Here is a 19,249-nt window from a genome sequence, read left to right on the forward strand (position 1 = left end):
TGTCTGCTTTTTATTTTTACCCATCTACCAATAGGTGCCCTTTGTGAGGCATTAGAACCTCCCTGGTCTATGTGGTTGAATCTGTGTTTGAAATTCACTGCTTGACTAAGGGACCTTACAGATAATGATATGTGTGGGGTACAGAGATGAGGTAGTCATTCAAAAATAATGTTAAACACTATTATTGCACACAGAGTGAGTCCATGCAACTTATTATGTGACTTGTTAAGCACATTTTTACTCCTGAACTTATTTAGGCTTGGCATAACAAAGGGGCTGAATACTTATTGACTCAAGAAATTTCTGCTTTTCATTTTTTATTAATTTCTAAACATTTCTAAAAACATAATTCCACTTTGACATTTTGGGGGTATTTTGTGTAAACCAGTGACACAAAATGAATACTTTCTGAAGGCACTGTAGGCCTCTTGTTTTTTTGGCTACGTGTGGATGCCTCTGCCTTGTCAGAAACGTATCCAAAGCATGGTGGATCCCTTCTCAGGCTGTTTCCCCTCTTATCAACTCAGCACTTTAGAGGGGATACAGAGGATCCAGTATAATCACAATGAATGCGTGTGCCTGTCTGCCTGTGGAAGAAATATGGTTCTGGTTTAACGCCTCATATCTTTTACAGTGTCTCTGAGGCCCTCTCCCCAACACACACACACGCTATGTCTTACTATACTTGTGAGGACTTTTTGGCGACCAACAATTGATTCCCATTCAAAATTATATTTTCTCTAACCCCTAACCCTTACCCTAATCCTAACTCCTAACCCTAAACCTAATCACTAACCTTAACCATAATTCTAACCCTAACCCCTAAACCTAAACCTAAAATAGCCTTTTTACAAGTGAGGACCGGCAAAATTTCCTTACTTCTCCGAAATGTTTGTTGGTTTACTATTCTTTGAGGACTTCTGGTTCTCAAAACTATAGTAAAACGTGCACGCACATGCACACACACACACACACAAACACACACAGCATACTGTTTTAAGGGTCTTTGTTTTACACATAACACAATTCAAATGTACACACACCGTTTCCCACACGTTAAAAACACAGACGTTTGGTTGCAAATGTAATCCATGTTCTATAATTGCAAGTGGAAAATATACACAGGGAGCAGTGAGGTGATTGAGTTCATAGGCTGATGATCTGGTGGTACTCCTCTCCATCTCTCTGTCCCTGTGTTGTGTGTGTGTGTATGTTGGGTTGGTTAGAGTGTTGGGTCGGTGTTGATGTTGACACTACCGAACACGTCTTCCAGAAGAACAGAGTAGTTAATGCTCTTCACCTCTGGGCCCCTGGCCTCCCTGCTCCAGTCCACGTTAAACTGTGGACAATCAATGAAGTTGATTAAATTCAACAACAGCAGGACAAAGGGCTCAAGACAAGACAAGACAAGAGAACACACTGGACTGGACTAGGCCCTCATTGAGGATGACAGTTTACTTGCTTGGTTAAATAAAGGTTAGATGTACAAAATGAAATCACTGACACACTAAAGTAACATCCCTGAACTTAGAGGTAGACATGGGTTATGCACACCAAATACATTCACAAAACATGACAGCATTGGCTTTAAAATAGTGCAGTGTTAGTGGTAAAAAAAACGTGAATTATTGTTCAAACAGTGTGCTCCACAGAGACAAGAGTCCAAGGCGGATACAGGTAAATGCCAGGCATCAGCAGAAGACAATCAGGAAAATAACAGAGCCTGGATGATGGGCCAATCAACACAAAGCAAGTCCTCAAGCAGAATTAGGCAACTCTTCTGATGTCATCACATTGAGACAGAAATGTGAGGACGTGAAGACGCAAAGTCACGGCAGCCATTGTCACTCCTCTCACGTGCGTCCGTGGAGCTGGTTTAGAAAGGCAGAGTAGCCCACCAGAGGATCACTGACTAGTTTGGGCTTTAGACATTGCGAGGAAGAGAGGAGCTGGGAACCAGTGATAGTACACTGTTAGAGAACGAAGAGAGAATGACAGAGATAACACAGACGCACAAGCTCTCACACACACATGCACACGCAAACTCACGGGCATGCACACACACGCTAAGAGACTGATTTTCAAACAGTGCCCAACATTTACACCCACTGCCAGCATGCCACTATCACTAGCCCCCTCTGCTGGATCAGCTCTAGTACTGCATCTCTCTCGCACAGATGGTTCTTCTTAGCTGGCTCTGTGCCAAATCTCTCTCACGCTAAATAACCCACTGAGTCTCTCACCTTCAGGGTGTCGTCAGGCAGGACAGGGGGAGCAGGGTTCTCTCTCCAGTTGATCCCTGCCAGGAAGGCATGGTAGTCTATCTCCTCAGAGCCTGCATCAAACCTGGACACACCACAGGACTCTCAAAGATTAACTATTGTATTAGCACACTTCTCACTCCCTGTGCTACTCCTCTTTCTTTCAGTTCCTCTCTATCTCAGTCATTTCTTACTTCTTGAGGAGGGCCCTCAGCAGGTCCTCAGACAGTGGCAGCTGGAAGGCCTTACAGATGATCCTGGCCTCCTTGGTGGAGAGATGCCCAGTCCTGGAGACACAGACCAGACCAGACGAGCACAGATATTAGGCAGGGGAGACCAGATGAGCACAAATATTAGGCAAGCACAGATGAGAAATCATCATTTATGAAAGGCTTGAGTGTGTGTGTGCGCGAGTGCATGCATGCATGTGTGTGAGTGTGCATGTGTGTGTGAGAGGCCACAGTTGTTTTCCCTGTGTTTTTGAGTAGTCTGGAGCCAGTCCTTGACATTATGACATACCGTCTTCATTACAGGGGCATTGGATAGGGAGGAGGAGGAGGAGGACATTTAAGACAAATCTGAAACTAACCCAGGGTAACTACATGGCCACATAAACAAGCTATGCTGATTGACCCTGTAGCGTGGCTAGCTATCAATTTCCTTTATGCCACAGGTCTACTGTGTGTGTGTGTGTGTGTGTGTGTATGTGTATGTGTATGTGTATGTGTATGTGTATGTGTATGTGTATGTGTGTGTGTGTGTGTGTGTAGCTGCTACATGCCATGCAGGTCTGTGGGGATCATCTGGTTCCAATGCTCCACTCACACACTGCTGGAACTAATTGCTGCTACTCAAGCAGCTAAGGATCTGGGGCCGCTGGCCAGCTGATTGATGGCTGGCCATGACGGTAACTGCCTGTGTGGCTCTGTGTGTGTGGGTATGGGGTATATACACAATATATACAAAAGTATGTGGACACCCCTTCAAATTAGTGGATTCGGCTATTTCAGCCACACCCGTTGCTGACAGGTGTATAAAATCGAGCACACAGCCATGCAATCTCCATAGACAAACATTGGCAGTAGAATGGCCTTACTGAAGAGTTCAGTGACTTTCAACTTGGCACTGTCAAAAGAAGCCAACTTTCCAACAAGTCAGTTCGTCAAATGTCTGCCCTGCTAGAGCTGCCCCAGTCAACTGGAAGTGCTGTTATTGTGAAGTGGAAATGCCACACAAGCTCACAGAACGGGACCGGCGAGTGCTGAAGCGCGTAGCGCGTAAATATCGGCTTGTCCCTCGGTTGCAACACTCATTACCGAGTTCTAAACTGATTCTGGAAGCAACGCCAGCACAAGGACTGTTCGTCAGGAGCTTCATTAAATGGGTTTCCATGGCCGAGCAGCCGCACACAAGCCTAAGATCACCATGCTCAATGCCAAGCGTCGGCTGCTAAAGCTGGCCGCCATTGGACTCTGGCGCACTGGAAATGCGTTCTCTGGATTGATGAATCATGCACCATCTGGCAGTCCAATGGACAAATCTGGGTTTGGCGAATGCCAGGAAAACGCTACCTGCCCAAATGTATAATATAAACTGTTCCAGTGAAGGGAAATCTTAAAGCTACAACATACAATGACATTCTGGACGATTCTGTGCTTCCAACTTTGTTGCAACAGTTTGGGGAAGACCCTTTCCTGTTTCAGCATGACAATGCCCCCGTTAATTAAACATTAACTTCCTGCGAAGCAGCTGCCATTTAAGTACTCAAAAATGCACAGTAACATTTACGTCATTTAGCAGAAGCTCTTATCCAGAGCGACTTACAGTTAATGAGTGCATACATTTTCCATACTGGCCCCCCGTGGGAATCAAACCCACAACCCTGGCGTTGGAAGCGCCATGCTCTACCAACTGAGCTACAGGAGTACACCGCTTGATTGTCACTAGCTCTTTAAAAAATTGCAGACCTGTCCATGTCAAAAGAGGTGCTCAACCTTAAACAACACAACGAAAAAACCACTTAAACTGGTACAACATTCCGACTGACGGTTCGCACAAATACAACATATGCCCTCAAATATGCTAATGAGCCCCCGCCAGCACATTGCCCTACCAACATTGCCCTACCAACATTTAAAAGTGCGGTATAGCCGCATTCACATGCTAGTCGGAACTCTGAAATTTCCGACTTGCTAATTCATTGAACGCGGCAAGTGATTAACTACAACCAGTTAGCGAGTCGGACATTTATGAGTTTCCTAGCTTAATGCTGCGTTCGTAACCAAATGGAAAGTGGGAATTTACCACATATGACTAGGAAAAATCCACTTGAATGGTCCTCCAACTGGTAATTGCTAGTGGGAAACTCGTCCGTCATCCTGAGCTCCCCCTTCTCCCACATGCTGACCTCTGACGTCACCTACCGTATTTTCCGCACTATAAGGCGCACCGGATTATAAGGCGCACCTTCAATGAATGGCCTATTTTAGAACTGTTTTCATATATAGGGCGCACCGGATTATAAGGCGCATAGAATAGAAGATACTGCAGTCAAACGTTTGACTGGGGTTGCGTTATGCATCCACTAGATGGAGCTGTGCTAAAGGGAATGTCAACAAAACAGTCAGATAAAGTCAAACTTTATTAAGCATTCTGACAACAATTTTGGGGTCTTTATACACACACAAGTGGTGTGGGACTGTGAGTAAGCACAGTACCGGTGTTTACTGACTACTGTAGCCGTAATGCTGCAAGCGGTGCGGCTTTGTAGTTTACCAGTCGTACTGAAACATTTCATTATTATTAAATCGTTTTTATTGGTTTTTCATACTGAAACATTTTGACAGAGTGCCTTGAGCGCCGTGTACAACCAGTATGGATCAACCAATTAACCAATTGATCCATTTATAAGGCGCTCCGGATTATAAGGCGCACTGTCGTTTTTTGAGAAAATGAAAGGCTTTTTAAGTGCGCCTTATAGTGCGGAAAATACGGTACTAAGGATATTACCTTTATAACAGCATTTTTGGCAGTTAAATGCAACAACAAAACATTATTAATAAAAAGCAATCTATTAATATGGTTTTTGAACACTATATTTTGTTTGCAAGCATGATAGCTGTACTTTAAGATGATGGTTTACGCAGCTTGTTGGCCATTAGCCAATCAGCGTTTCTCAACAAGTTGAAAGCACATGAATGCATCCAACTGGTATTTATGACTTCACAACTGGTAAATTGCCACCTCCCAAATGGGTATGAATGCAGCATTAAATGGAATATATTGGGTAGAAAAATGTACCATTATACTAGATTATCCGCACAAGTACTCTAAAAGGTACCAACCACTACCATGTGAGTTCCTATGTGTACCTCTTTACCTTTTTGTACACCAGGGAACAACACTGTACCGTAACGTAGTTATACCTCCGTCACTGCCAAAACACCAGCTATGCAGGTGTCGGCTATCGCGTGTTTACGCTTGAATCTAGGCCTTAATATCAAGTGTCCCTGAACACTGCTACTTTTTCGTTGGTGTTGTCGGATAATCACACAATTATTGATTTAATTCCGGGCAACCTTTAGCAAAGTGCAGAAATGCATTCTTGCCAATAAATCTGTGATCGATCTCTGTCATTGCCACAGACCTGGTGGCAAAGCAGGAATTTCAGGTTGTTGGAGTCCAAGAGGTTGTGAGTTCAAATCCCAAGTGTGCTAACCAATGTTGAGGTCAGTTCCAGTCAATTCAGAAAGTAAACCAAATTCCACTGAAAAAAATTGTAATTTCTGAATACAGTTCGTAGAAATACATTAAAAGCGCATCTAAAGTATCCTATAAGTTTAAATACAATCGCAAGTGAGGCATGCCAAGTTAAATTGCAGGATGGGCCAAAAATGTGCCTACCCATGTACATTGCGATTGACAATAAATATATAGCAAAACACTAATACAGTAGAAATGTACAATGACAAATATTTCCCACAAAATTAACAGCTATGGCTAACAGTGTAATTTCATGATACATTATTTCACATGTGAAACGTGAAAACTTGTTTTTGGAACACTTCACATGTAACATGTAACATTTGAAAATGTGCTTTTGGAACACTTCAAATGTGACATTTCACGTGAAATAATGTTAAAACGTGTTTTTGGAAAACCTTACGTGACATTTCACATGTGAAATCATGTGAAAACTTGTTTTTGGAACACTTCAAATGTAACATTTCACATTTGAAAACGTGTTTTTGGAACACTTCAAATGTGACATTTCACATGTGAAATCATATGAAAATGTGTTTTTGGAACATTTCACGTGACATTTCACAGGTGAAATCAAGTGTTTTTGGAGCACTTCACATTTAATGCCCCTGTGCACAAAGCGAGGTCCATACAAAAAGTGTGCGAGTTTGAGCATGTGTCCGTTAGGCCTATGGAATTATTATTTCTTAATCAGCACTAATTAGATTGAGCAATAAAAGCCCTACTCGTGGTCTTCTTAAATTAAACTTGTTTTTGACAATATGGAGGACAACACGAGGGACTTTAGAAGGGAGGAACACCCTTTTATTCCATATGACTGGGAACTGCACTGCAGCAAGAGCGCATTTTTCACTGGCTGTCCACTGGTCGCAAAAACAATGATTGATAGGCAGTTTAAAATTCTTCAATTCAACCATTATTGGGTTAAAATACACATCTACATTTGTGAACAGCCATCCAGAACAACCACCATAAGGCGCAAATAGCTAAATTAGAGAGCAGCAATTTGATTCACATCAATGCGCTATGTAGATATCAATAATAAGTGAAATCAGTATCGCAGGTAGGCTAAGTACCACTGCTGTCGTCCTTACCTCCAAGTGTTTATTCAAGTTGGATAATCTTTGGATGCCAAAAGGAGTCACACCATTGGAAGACATAGCTTTGACTGTAGCCTACAAAAGACTACTCCTGCTCTTTTCCCGCAATCCATTAAACGCATTTGGTGTGTCATCATAGTGGTCTCTGATTTGTGGTCAGACTTGCTTAGGCAAAATAAACTTAAAATTGCTGATTTTAATGTGATTGAGAAAACCGAAAGGTGTGAAGAAACACTCACGCAAACATCCTTTCTGAATGTAAAATTAATCCTAGAAGCAATCATGTAGCATGTGCCTGTATTTCTGTGCTTACGTGTGTGTATGACTCCTTACCTGTGTCGGTCCTCGTGTGTGAAGGCTCTGGTCATGTCGGAGAAGCTCTCAAAGTGTTTCTTGCGTAGGTGGTCCTGAGCCACAGCCAGCATGAGGCCCACTTCTGCTTCAGGCTGCTGGCGCTCACAGAAACAACGACCTAGCATCATCACCTCGTGCTCCGACAGACCACACTCCAGACCCACCAGCAGGCCTCTGGCAAACACACACACACACACACACACACACACACACACACACACACACACACACACACACAACCAGAAACATTTGCTTCAAGGGTCTGCTTATAAAACAGCTTATGAACACCATAGTTTGGTGACTACAAAATCTTGGTACTGGGGCACTAGTTCCTGGCCTCAATCTCATTTGGTTCTGGATTTGTTTTTGATCTGAGGAAAAAAAAAAGAGGAGTGTACTACCTGAATAGTTCGTAGGGGATCAGTCCAGTGTTTCCAGGATCACTGAGGGTGAGGAACTGTTTAATCTCATTCTGTTTGTCCTCAGGGATGGAGCGGATCTTACTGATGATGGAGCCCATGTTAGCCCTGGGGAACTGGATAGAGAGGAGAGGATGAGATGAGAAGAGAGGAGAGTAGGAGAGAGGAGAGGAGGAGAGAAAAAAGAGAAGAGTGGGGAAGGGGAAGAGAAGAAAAGAGAAGAAACAAGAAAGAAAGTGCATCCCACCTCCTCAGCGTGTTGCTCCATGTAGTTGAAGGCGTACTCATCAGCGTCGATCAACTGGAAGCCCTGTTTGTTGAGGTTGAGCCTGGCTCCTACATACAGGTCCTGGGCACTGAAATACTGGGACATCTCACTCTTAAACAGCTCCTGACCAGGCTTCTTCACCCTGCCACGCTCCAGGAACTTACCCGCCAACACACCTGGGGGGGCACATAAGGGACGTTTGAATATGTGGAAGAAGTAATCTCAATCTGTCAAAGTAGAGACTTCCACTTGCCTTCACTGCAGAAGAGAGGAGGAGGAGAGGAAGGAAAGTAAGACCCATTAGTATGTCTACTTGTGTCTTATGGGTATTCTAGAAGTGTCTACTGGTTGCCTGGTCCTAGCTAGACAAACGGTCCCTACCGGTGTTCCTCTGTGGCGGTTCGAACACACAGATGGTGTCGTCACTGAGGTAGAAGGAGATTATGAAGAGTCTATCTCTGTCGATTGGATTTTCAGTCACCATCTTCCCCATAAACCTCAGCACGTTGCTCTCAAGGCCCTGTCTGGCAGGGGGAAACACACACACACACAAGCACGCAGACAAGCAGGCAGGCACTCTCACACACACACACACAGCGAGAGGAGTTAACACATTTCTAGACACTTACAGTAGATCTAAGGAGAATACATATTACTGTCAAGTGTCTACAATACAACCCCTTTAAATTGCTGGCTGTAAGGCCAAAATGGGAGAATCGAGCAAGGGCTGAATACTTTATATAGGCACCGTAATAGGTATAAGGTTTCAAGTATTTATTTGGACAGTGAAGCTAAAATGTGTAAATTTGGCTCTATACTCTGTAGATTTGGTTCTATAATCTGTAAATGTGGCTCTATAATGAGTGAGACAGTTAGCGACACAAGTTCATACCCCGAAAAAATGCTTACCTCTCACCATTACTAATAACAGGGGAGGTTAGCATTTTTTGGGTGGTATGATCTTTGTGCCTCTTTAACTTTCTCACTCATTATTATCATTATTCACGATTGTCCATAATCACGGTTGCAGCCACATTAATGTAGAAGTGTTCAGAAACATCTTCTATTCTTATTTACAAAGGTTTGTAGTCACAAGCTTGATGTATTCATTGTGTGCTAGGAATATGGGACCAAACACTAAACTTTGGACTATATTAATACACTGTAAGTGAATTTGTCCAAATACTTACAGTGGGGAAAAAATGTATTTAGTCAGCCACCAATTGGGCAAGTTCTCCCACTTAAAAAGATGAGAGAGGCCTGTAATTTTCATCATAGGTACACGTCAACTACGACAGACAAATTGAGAAAAAAAAATCCAGAAAATCACATTGTAGGATTTATTATGAATTTATTTGCAAATTATGGTGGAAAATAAGTATTTGGTCACCTACAAACAAGCAAGATTTCTGGCTCTCACAGACCTGTAACTTCTTCTTTAAGAGGCTCCTCTGTCCTCCACTCGTTACCTGTATTAATGGCACCTGTTTGAACTTGTTATCAGTATAAAAGACACCTGTCCACAACCTCAAACAGTCACACTCCAAACTCCACTATGGCCAAGACCAAAGAGCTGTCAAAGGACACCAGAAACAAAATTGTAGACCTGCACCAGGCTGGGAAGACTGAATCTGCAATAGGTAAGCAGCTTGGTTTGAAGAAATCAACTGTGAGAGCAATTATTAGGAAATGGAAGACATACAAGACCACTGATAATCTCCCTCGATCTGGGGCTCCACGCAAGATCTCACCCCGTGGGATCAAAATGATCACAAGAACGGTGAGCAAAAATCCCAGAACCACACGGGGGGACCTAGTGAATGACCTGCAGAGAGCTGGGACCAAAGTAACAAAGCCTACCATCAGTAACACACTACGCCGCCAGGGACTCAAATCCTGCAGTGCCAGACGTGTCCCCCTGCTTAAGCCAGTACATGTCCAGGCCCGTCTGAAGTTTGCTAGAGTGCATTTGGATGATCCAGAAGAGGATTGGGAGAATGTCATATGGTCAGATGAAACCAAAATATAATTGTCGTGTTTGGAGGACAAAGAATGCTGAGTTGCATCCAAAGAACACCATACCTACTGTGAAGCATGGGGGTGGAAACATCATGCTTTGGGGCTGTTTTTTCTGCAAAGGGACCAGGACGACTGATCCGTGTAAAGGAAAGAATGAATGGGGCCATGTATCGTGAGATTTTGAGTGAAAACCTCCTTCCATCAGCAAGGGCATTGAAGATGAAACGTGGCTGGGTCTTTCAGCATGACTGATCCCAAACACACCGCCCGGGCAATGAAGGAGTGGCTTCGTAAGAAGCATTTCAAGGTCCTGGAGTGGCCTAGCCAGTCTCCAGATCTCAACCCCATAGAAAATCTTTGGAGGAAGTTGAAAGTCCGTGGTGCCCAGCGACAGCCCCAAAACATCACTGCTCTAGAGATCTGCATGGAGGAATGGGCCAAAATACCAGCAACAGTGTGTGAAAACCTTGTGAAGACTTACAGAAAACGTTTGACCTGTGTCATTGCCAACAAAGGGTATATAACAAAGTATTGAGAAACTTTTGTTATTGACCAAATACTTATTTTCCACCATAACATTTCGGTGTTCCTCAAGGTTCCGTTTTAGGACCACTATTGTTTTCACTATATATTTTACCTCTTGGGGATGTTATTCGAAAACATAATGTTAACTTTCACTGCTATGCGGATGACACACAGCTGTACATTTCAATGAAGCATGGTGAAGCCCCAAAATTGCCCTCGCTAGAAGCCTGTGTTTCAGACATAAGGAAGTGGATGGCTGAAAACTTTTTACTTTTAAACTCGGACAAAACAGAGATGCTTGTTCTAGGTCCCAAGAAACAAAGAGATCTTCTGTTAAATCTGACAATTCATCTTGATGGTTGTAAAGTCGTCTCAAATAAAACTGTGAAGGACCTAGGCGTTACTCTTGACCCTGATCTCTCTTTTGACGAACATATCAAGACTGTTTCAAGGACAGCTTTTTTCCATCTACGTAACATTGCAAAAATCAGAAATTTTCTGTCCAAAAATGATGCAGAAAAATTAATCCATGCATTTGTTACTTCTAGATTAGACTACTGCAATGCTCTATTTTCCGGCTACCGGATAAAGCACTAAATAAACTTCAGTTAGTGCTAAATACGGCTGCTAGAATCCTGACTAGAACCAAGAAATTTGATCATATTACTCCAGTGCTAGCTTCCCTACACTGGCTTCCTGTTAAGGCAAGGGCTGATTTCAAGGTTTTACTGTTAACCTATAAAGCGTTACATGGGCTTGCTCCTACCTATCTTTCCGAGTTGGTCCTGCCGTACATACCAATACGTACGCTACGGTCACAAGACGCAGGCCTCCTAATTGTCCCTAGAATTTCTAAGCAAACAGCGGGAGGCAGGGCTTTCTCCTATAGATCTCCATTTTTATGGAACAGTCTGCCTACCCATGTGAGAGACGCAGACTCGGTCTCAACCTTTAAGTCTTTACTGAAGACTTATCTCTTCAGTAGGTCATATGATTGAGTGTAGTCTGGCCCAGGAGTGTGAAGGTGAACGGAAAGGCTGGAGCAACGAACAGCCCTTGCTGTCTCTGCCGGGCCGGTTCCCTCTCCACTGGGATTCTCTGCCTCTAACCCTGTTGCAGGGGCTGAGTCACTGGCTTGCTGGTGCTCTTTCATGCCGTCCCTGGGAGGGGTGCGTCACTTGAGTGGGTTGAGTTACTGACGTGATCTTCCTGTCTGGGTTGGCGCCCCCCCTTGGTTTGTGCTGTGGTGGAGACCTCTGTGGGCTATACTCGGCCTTGTCTCAGGATTGTAAGTTGGTGGTTGGGGATATCCCTCTAGTGGTGCGGGGGCTGTGCTTTGGCGGAGTGGGTGGGGTTATATCCTTCCTGTTTGGCCCTGTCCGGGGTTTCTTCGGATGGGGCCACAGTGTCTCCGGACCGCTCCTGTCTCAGCCTCCAGTATTTATGCTGCAGTAGTTTATGTGTCGGGGGGCTGGGGGTTAGTTGGTTATACCTGGAGTACTTCTCCTGTCTTATCCAGTGTCCTGTGTGAATTTAAGTATGCTCTCTCTAATTCTCTCGTTCTCTCTTTCTCTCTGAGAACCTGAGCCCTAGGACCATACGTCAGGACTACCGGGCATGATGACACCTTGCTGTCCCCAGTCCGCCTGGCCTTGCTGCTATTCCAGTTTCAACTGTTCTGCCTGCGGCTACGAAACCCCTACCTGTCCCAGACCTGCTGTTTTCAACTCTAAATGATCGGCTATGAAAAGCCAACTGAGAGACCTGAGCCCTAGGACCATACGTCGGGACTACCGGCCGTGGTGACTCCTTGCTGTCCCCAGTCCGCCTGGCCTTGCTGCTATTCCAGTTTAAACTGTTCTGCCTGCGGTTATGGAACCCCTACCTGTCCCAGACCTGCTGTTTTAAACTCTAATGATCGGCTATGAAAAGCCAACTGAGATTTATTCCTGATTATTATTTGACCATGCTTGTCACTTATGAACATTTTTGAACATCTTGGCATGGTTCTGTTATAATCTCCACCCGGCACAGCCAGAAGAGGACTGGCCACCCCTCATAGCCTGGTTCCTCTCTAGGTTTCTTCCTAGGTTTTGCCTTTCTAGGGAGTTTTTCCTAGCCACCGTGCTTCTACACCTGCATTACTAGCTGTTTGGGGTTTTAGGCTGGGTTTCTGTACAGCACTTCGAGATATTAGCTGATGTAAGAAGGGCTATATAAAATAAAATTGATTGATTGATTGATTGATAATTTGCAAATAAATTCATAAAAAATCCTACAATGTGATTTTCTGGATTTTTTTTCTCATTTTGTCTGTCATAGATGACGTGTACCTATGATGAAAATTACAGGCCTCTCTCATCTTTGTAAGTGGGAGAACTTGCACAATTGGTGGCTGACTAAATACTTTTTTTCCCCACTGTATGACTTCTTCAAATGGGGGGACTAGATACATAAAGTGCATTCATTTCTAAATGGTAAAACAGATAAGTATGAAAATACCCTCAAATAGAAGTTGACATTATGTACTGTCGCCTCATATAAAACATTTGATCTCAAATCCAAAATGCTGGAGTATAGAGCCTAATTTATCAATTTTAATTCACTGTCCAAAAAAATACGGAGGGGAGTGTATTAAGTTTAAAAAAGAGAGAAAAACTTATGAGAGGTAAGTTACAAACTACAATGTCTTATGGCACTTTGACTTGAACTAGAGTGAGCTATCCTAAGTAGTATCTCCTGAGTGATGCTTTCCTGACTCTCACCTGTCTTTCTCCATGAGTTTGCGGAAGTCTTTCTGGGGGGGTTTGGGCAGCAGGCCCTGGCAGGAGCACAGAGAGTCCTCTTCAGAGCCAAAGCCATTGTAGGGAGGTACAGGCCTGGGGGGCTTAAGGGCCGGAGGCGCCTTGTACTGTACTGGGCTGAAGTCCTCTGAGAGAGAGGACAAAGAAATGGATAAAATATATATATATATATATATATATATATATATATATTGTGATGCCACGAGAGGCTACAGCTTCCAGCGGGATTGCCCAAGTAGTGCAAGGAGACCAGGTTCAACCAAAACAAGGATTTTATTAAAGGTCTTCGGCAACTAACGAAATAATAACACCATTCTGTCTCTCCCAGAGCCCAACCTCGAGACCGTGTCTCTTCTCTTCCACCAAACTTCAGCCCATCAGCCCCCTCATTGGTTTCAGCTGCGTCGGAAGATTGGCCACAGAGGGTTGGAGTTCCCGACCATACCAGCAGATGGAGCCATAGCTGTCTGGGTTTGCAGCCATCTCAGGGGGATGTAACGTCCCTCCAGGACACAGCCTCTCGTGACATCACACATCCCCCTCCTCGGGACCGACGTCCTCGTCGGGGTAAAGGCAGCGAAGCAGGCATCACGCCGGGAGAGGGCGTCCGCATTGCCGTGGTGCTTGCCAGCCTGCTCTCTCTTCAACTCCTCCACCTCTAGGACCAGGGACTCAGCCTCCTGTTGTCTCTCCTTGAGTTTCTTACTGAACGCATCAGCCTTGGTTTTAGCAGAGTTTAGCTTCTGTTGAGCAGCTTTCAGTTCCTTCTCTCTCTCTGCCTCCGCATTCTTCATCTTGTTCTCCAACACCTTGTACTTCTCCTCTGCCTTCTTCTGGACCTCCTTACTACTGCGCAGGGTCTCCTCACACTCCTCGATGGTCCTGCGCAGCCTCTCCAGCTCCTCCTGTTGCTTATGGAAGGAGCTCTGTTGGAGTTTAGCCTGGAGGATATCTAACTCTTCTGTCTTCATGTCTAACTGTTGCTTTAACAAACGATACCTCTCAGCGGTCCCCTTCAGACCAGACAGTTCTTTGTCCAGATTCTGTAGCTCCGTCTCTGTGTCGGTCTGGGCACCTGCCATCCCTATCAGAGCCCGGGCGGGAGTGAGTAATTCGGAGGATTGCACCGGAGCCTTCCCAGGATGAGTCTTGCCTCTCCGTTTCCGAGGTACTCGGGTTATCCTCTCCTGAGACTCTCTCCAGAGTGGGTAAAAGGCTGGGCAGTCTCGTCCAATTAGGACAGGGACGGGGAGGGAATCAACCACCCCCGCCGTCGTGTGTATGGTTCCCCGTGTGCTGGTCATTGTAAGTTCAGTAATGGGGTATTCTCTGGTGTCCCCATGGACACAGGAAACTGGGAGGACTTTCCCCGGGGTCAGACACGTTGGGCCCACCAAATCCTTACGCACCAGGGTGGCCCGGCTACCAGAATCCAGTAAGGCCTCCACATCATGGTGATTCACAGTTACCGGGCAGGTGGGGGTCGATCTGGGCCGCCATCTACGACTCCCAAGAGCGAGGCAAAACGGTGTGTGGGTGCTGAGCTGGAGGACTCCGCAGTGGGCATAGGTTCATCGGCTGGTTTCCCACACTGCCAGGAGATATGTCCCATCTCCCCACACCGGTAACACTGTCGAGTTTCCCCCTCCTGGTGTACTCTTCTTGGACCCGCCTGGTTTCTGGCTCCCCCTGGAGCCGGGATAAGTCCTGACGTGGCTGGGTTCGAGACCTTGGGGTCCTTTGGACGGGTTCTTCCCATTTGTGGTGGGGCCGCCCTCCTGGGGTCTTTTCGGGAAGCATTCAGCATCTCCGCTGTGGCCTGGTACTTTTCCACAGCTTCCACGGTCAGATCAGCCGTGGTCAAGGCCTGTTGACTGATGAACCGTTTTGCCTCATAAGGCAGGGCGCGTAGGTAACGATCCACCACAACGGCCTCCACCACCGCCGCTGCTGTATTCCTCTGCGGGTCCAGCCATTTCCTTGCGATTCGGACAAGTTCATGCATCTGCGCCCGAGGAGGTTGGTCTGGTTGGAAGGTCCAGCTGTGAAAGCGCTGGGCCATACCAAACTTTGTGAGTCCATATCTGCTGAGGATCTCAGACTTCAGGGCATCATAGTCAGTAACCGGGTCAGGGCCCAGGTCCCGGACAGCATTCAGCGATTCCCCGGTTAGAAAGGGGGCTAACAGCCCAACCCACTGTTGCTTGGGCCAGGCTTCCCTAGTGGCCGTGGCCTCAAATGCATGCAGGTATGCCTCAATGTCATCGGTAGCTCCCATCTTAGATATAAAGTCACTTGCCTTTATTGGGCGGGTATTTTGGACAACCCTCTGTCTCTGCAACTGCAATTCCTCTGCCTTCAGAAGGTTGGCTTTCTTTTGCTCCTCCAAGAGAGCCACGGTTGCTTGCATCTGGGCTTGCTGGCCAGCAACAAGGGCTTTCAATATGTCCTCCATTTCAGTCGGCGGGGAGCCTACGGCCAACTTGGAAAACTGGGTGATCAAACCTTCGGTATCCTCCTCCGACATGCACTATCAACGCTTGAGCGTGCCCGTATTCTCCACCATCTGTGATGCCACGAGAGGCTACAGCTTCCAGCGGGATTGCCCAAGTAGTGCAAGGAGACCAGGTTCAACCAAAACAAGGATTTTATTAAAGGTCTTCGGCAACTAACGAAATAATAACACCATTCTGTCTCTCCCAGAGCCCAACCTCGAGACCGTGTCTCTTCTCTTCCACCAAACTTCAGCCCATCAGCCCCCTCATTGGTTTCAGCTGCGTCGGAAGATTGGCCACAGAGGGTTGGAGTTCCCGACCATACCAGCAGATGGAGCCATAGCTGTCTGGGTTTGCAGCCATCTCAGGGGGATGTAACGTCCCTCCAGGACACAGCCTCTCGTGACATCACAATATATATATATATAGAGAGAGAGAGAGGGGGGGGCAGAGAGAGAAATAGAGAGAGACAACAACAGTTGAAGGAAGAGAGGAGAAAGAAGGAGAAAGAGTAGAGATGGAGAGAGAAGGCAACAGGGGGTAACAGTAACCTATATAACCTTTGACCCCCTGAAGTCCCCACCAGGCCTCTCCATCATTGACGAGGCCCTGCCAGGATCGGCTGTGACTAATACAGGGAGCCCCCCATAGCCAGCCTAACCTAACCTAGCCTAGGAACACGGGGGGGAGGGGGGGGGGGGACTAACGCCCACAGACAAGAGTTTAGTTACTGCAGACTGGTTGAACCCCCCAAGAGCCCCCCCCCCCACCAAGAGCCCTCCCATCTACAGATAGTGGGCCCCATTTTGATGGCACAAAGCGGCAGATATGTTACCGAAAAAACAAGCGCATGAATCATGCTGATGCTGATAGCGGCTTCATTTGAAAGCTTCTCGCTCAGAGCGGCCAAATGGCTGGCGGCGGTGGGGCGATCATTGGTATCTAGTGTCGGTCAGGAACAGGGAGACTGATAGGCCTGGAGCTGTTGTCCTCACTTTGAGCACCTGGAAAATGTTATATATCTGAAATCTATACTTCCACAGCCTTCAGGACTCTCCTATGGAGTCAAAGCTTTGTTTACTATAATGTCAGTGCTGCAAACGCCACTCTATCACCCAAGTCCACCATTGTTGGTCCAGGCCTGGTCACTGTAAAACACTTTGTGACAAATGTTGTTTCATACAGTATATAAACACAATTTGATTGATTGCCAGGGATTATTGTAGGGCTCGCATGGTTTTGATACAATGGAGAGATTTGCATAACACATTTAATAATAATAATAATAATATTTAAAATGATTATAATTATGTTATTTTAATCTCCAGCATGTCACAAATTGAGCCTTCATTAAATCTGAATGACAACATCTGAATTAGGGATATGAAGAGCATCTAAGGGTACATTTTAAACGTTTTCAGATTATGGGAAATACTTGACAGTGGCACTGAAAACAGCAAAATAACATTGACATTGCAAAACAGGGTTACTTGAGTTTGCCTGGTCAAGGTAGTGAAACTTACAGTTTATTATACTTATACTGACACCCTGTGGTTATACACTACAACTGCAGGTGATGGGCTTGGGTGTGGGATATGGCATTGTGTGTGCGTGCGTGTGTGTCTCACCAATGCCGTATTTGGAGCGGTAGAACTCTTTGGTGAAGTTGTCACAGTCACAGATGATCACCCTGCGTCCCCAAACATTGACCACGCCCCCCAGAGTCAGGTCACTGTCCTTATAGAACTGCTCATGGACCGCACCTGTCTGACAGAGAGAGAGAGAGAGAGAGAGAGAGAGAGAGAGAGAGAGAGAGAGAGAGAGAGAGAGAGAGAGAGAGAGAGAGAGAGAGAGAGAGAGAGAGAGAGAGAGAGAGAGAGAGAGAGAGAGAGAGAGAGAGAGAGAGAGAGAGAGAGAGAGAGAGAGAGAGAGAGAGAGAGAGAGAGAGAGAGAGATAATTGATTGAATGTGTCATTGAACCAATTGCACTTTATGGCAGCGAGGAGTGGGGTCCACTTGCAAAACAAGATTTCACCAAATGGGACAAACACCCCATTGAAACCCTGCATGCAGAGTTCTGTAAGATTATGCTACATGTTCAGAGGAAAACTACAAACAATGCATGTAGGGCAGAATAAGGCCAATATCCACTAATAATAAAAACTCAAAAAATAGCAATTAAGTTTTGGAAAATACAGTGACCCCCTCTCATATCATTACCAAGCCCTGCAATGCCAAGAGCTGAGCAAAGAAAAGAGTCCCCTCATCCAGCTGGTCCTGGGGCTGAGTTCACAAACCTGTTCTACTAACACACTGAAGCCTCAGGACCAGAACATCCAATCAATCAGAATAAACCAAATTACAACACAGTCAAAACAAAACTACATTGCTTATTGGGAACTACATTGCTCTCTCTCTCTCTCTCTCTCTAAAAATTCCTGTTCGTGCCCTTAGCAGGAGGTAAGCAGGAGGTAAGCTTCTCATATGGTGTTGAGTAAAGCTTAAACCATGTATTAGATCGTAGGTAGGTAGTTAGTTGTAGTTAGGTATTGTAGTTATTGTAGGTTAGTATTGTTGTTATTGTAGGTTTCCGTAGGTAATTATTGTAGGTTAGTATCGAAGCACGAGGCTAGCTAGCTAGCGGGTAGCTACTGGTAACGTTTAGCAACGGTGGAGAGCTGTTTCCAATGTTAATGTGCTGCTAGCCAACGTTTAATTTTTGCTGCGTTATGCGTTATGAAAGGAACTAGACACGGACATGAATTATCTGTTTAGTGTGTTAACACACTCTTGGCAGTTTGTTGTAACCAAGTATTGGTGCTAAACTGTGTGTTAATGGATGCTAGCATGCTAGTTAGCTATGGCGTCATAGCTAGGCATCGTGGGTTGTTGTGGGTAGTTACTGTAGGTTGGCAGTGTCTTCGGCCGTGCCGGCTGTAGCACGAAGCGAGCTAACTAGCCGTTTTTCGAACAGAGTCAGAGTCAACACAGTAGCCATTGTGTGCCGGGTGTAGCACGAAGCTAGCTAGCTAGCCGTTCTCCAAACAAAGTCAACACAGTGGCCATTGCTAGCTACCCAACACGACCAGCTAACTGTACTGTAGTAGCTAAATACAATATACTTGTCCTAGCTAGCCAACGTTTAATCATTGCTGCGTCATGAAAGGAACTTGACACAGACACGAATGATCTGTTTAGTGTGTTAACTCACTATTGGTGGTTTGTTGTGACCAAGTGTTGGT

At 45.4% G+C, this 19,249-nt stretch overlaps 1 protein-coding gene and 1 non-coding gene across 2 annotated transcripts in view; both read right to left on the reverse strand.

Annotated features, from left to right (window-relative positions):
• Positions 1-991: 991 nt before the first annotated feature.
• Positions 992-19,249, reverse strand: part of efhc2 (EF-hand domain (C-terminal) containing 2) — a 33,828-nt gene continuing 15,570 nt past the window's right edge. The window contains exons 7-15 of the mRNA XM_041868450.2: positions 17,636-17,774; positions 13,474-13,639; positions 8,546-8,688; positions 8,144-8,340; positions 7,879-8,012; positions 7,457-7,651; positions 2,456-2,548; positions 2,244-2,346; positions 992-1,339 (exon numbers count right to left, since the gene is read on the reverse strand). Coding sequence (XP_041724384.2) covers positions 1,223-1,339; positions 2,244-2,346; positions 2,456-2,548; positions 7,457-7,651; positions 7,879-8,012; positions 8,144-8,340; positions 8,546-8,688; positions 13,474-13,639; positions 17,636-17,774 — 1,287 coding nt within the window. The 3' untranslated portion in view covers positions 992-1,222. The remainder of the gene's footprint in view (positions 1,340-2,243; positions 2,347-2,455; positions 2,549-7,456; positions 7,652-7,878; positions 8,013-8,143; positions 8,341-8,545; positions 8,689-13,473; positions 13,640-17,635; positions 17,775-19,249) is intronic.
• trnag-ucc lies at positions 4,115-4,187 on the reverse strand. The gene has a single exon. It is a non-coding gene; the product is annotated as a tRNA-Gly (tRNA).

Source organism: Coregonus clupeaformis, chromosome 4 (assembly GCF_020615455.1).
Source record: "Coregonus clupeaformis isolate EN_2021a chromosome 4, ASM2061545v1, whole genome shotgun sequence".
Taxonomy (NCBI): Eukaryota; Metazoa; Chordata; class Actinopteri; order Salmoniformes; family Salmonidae; genus Coregonus; species Coregonus clupeaformis.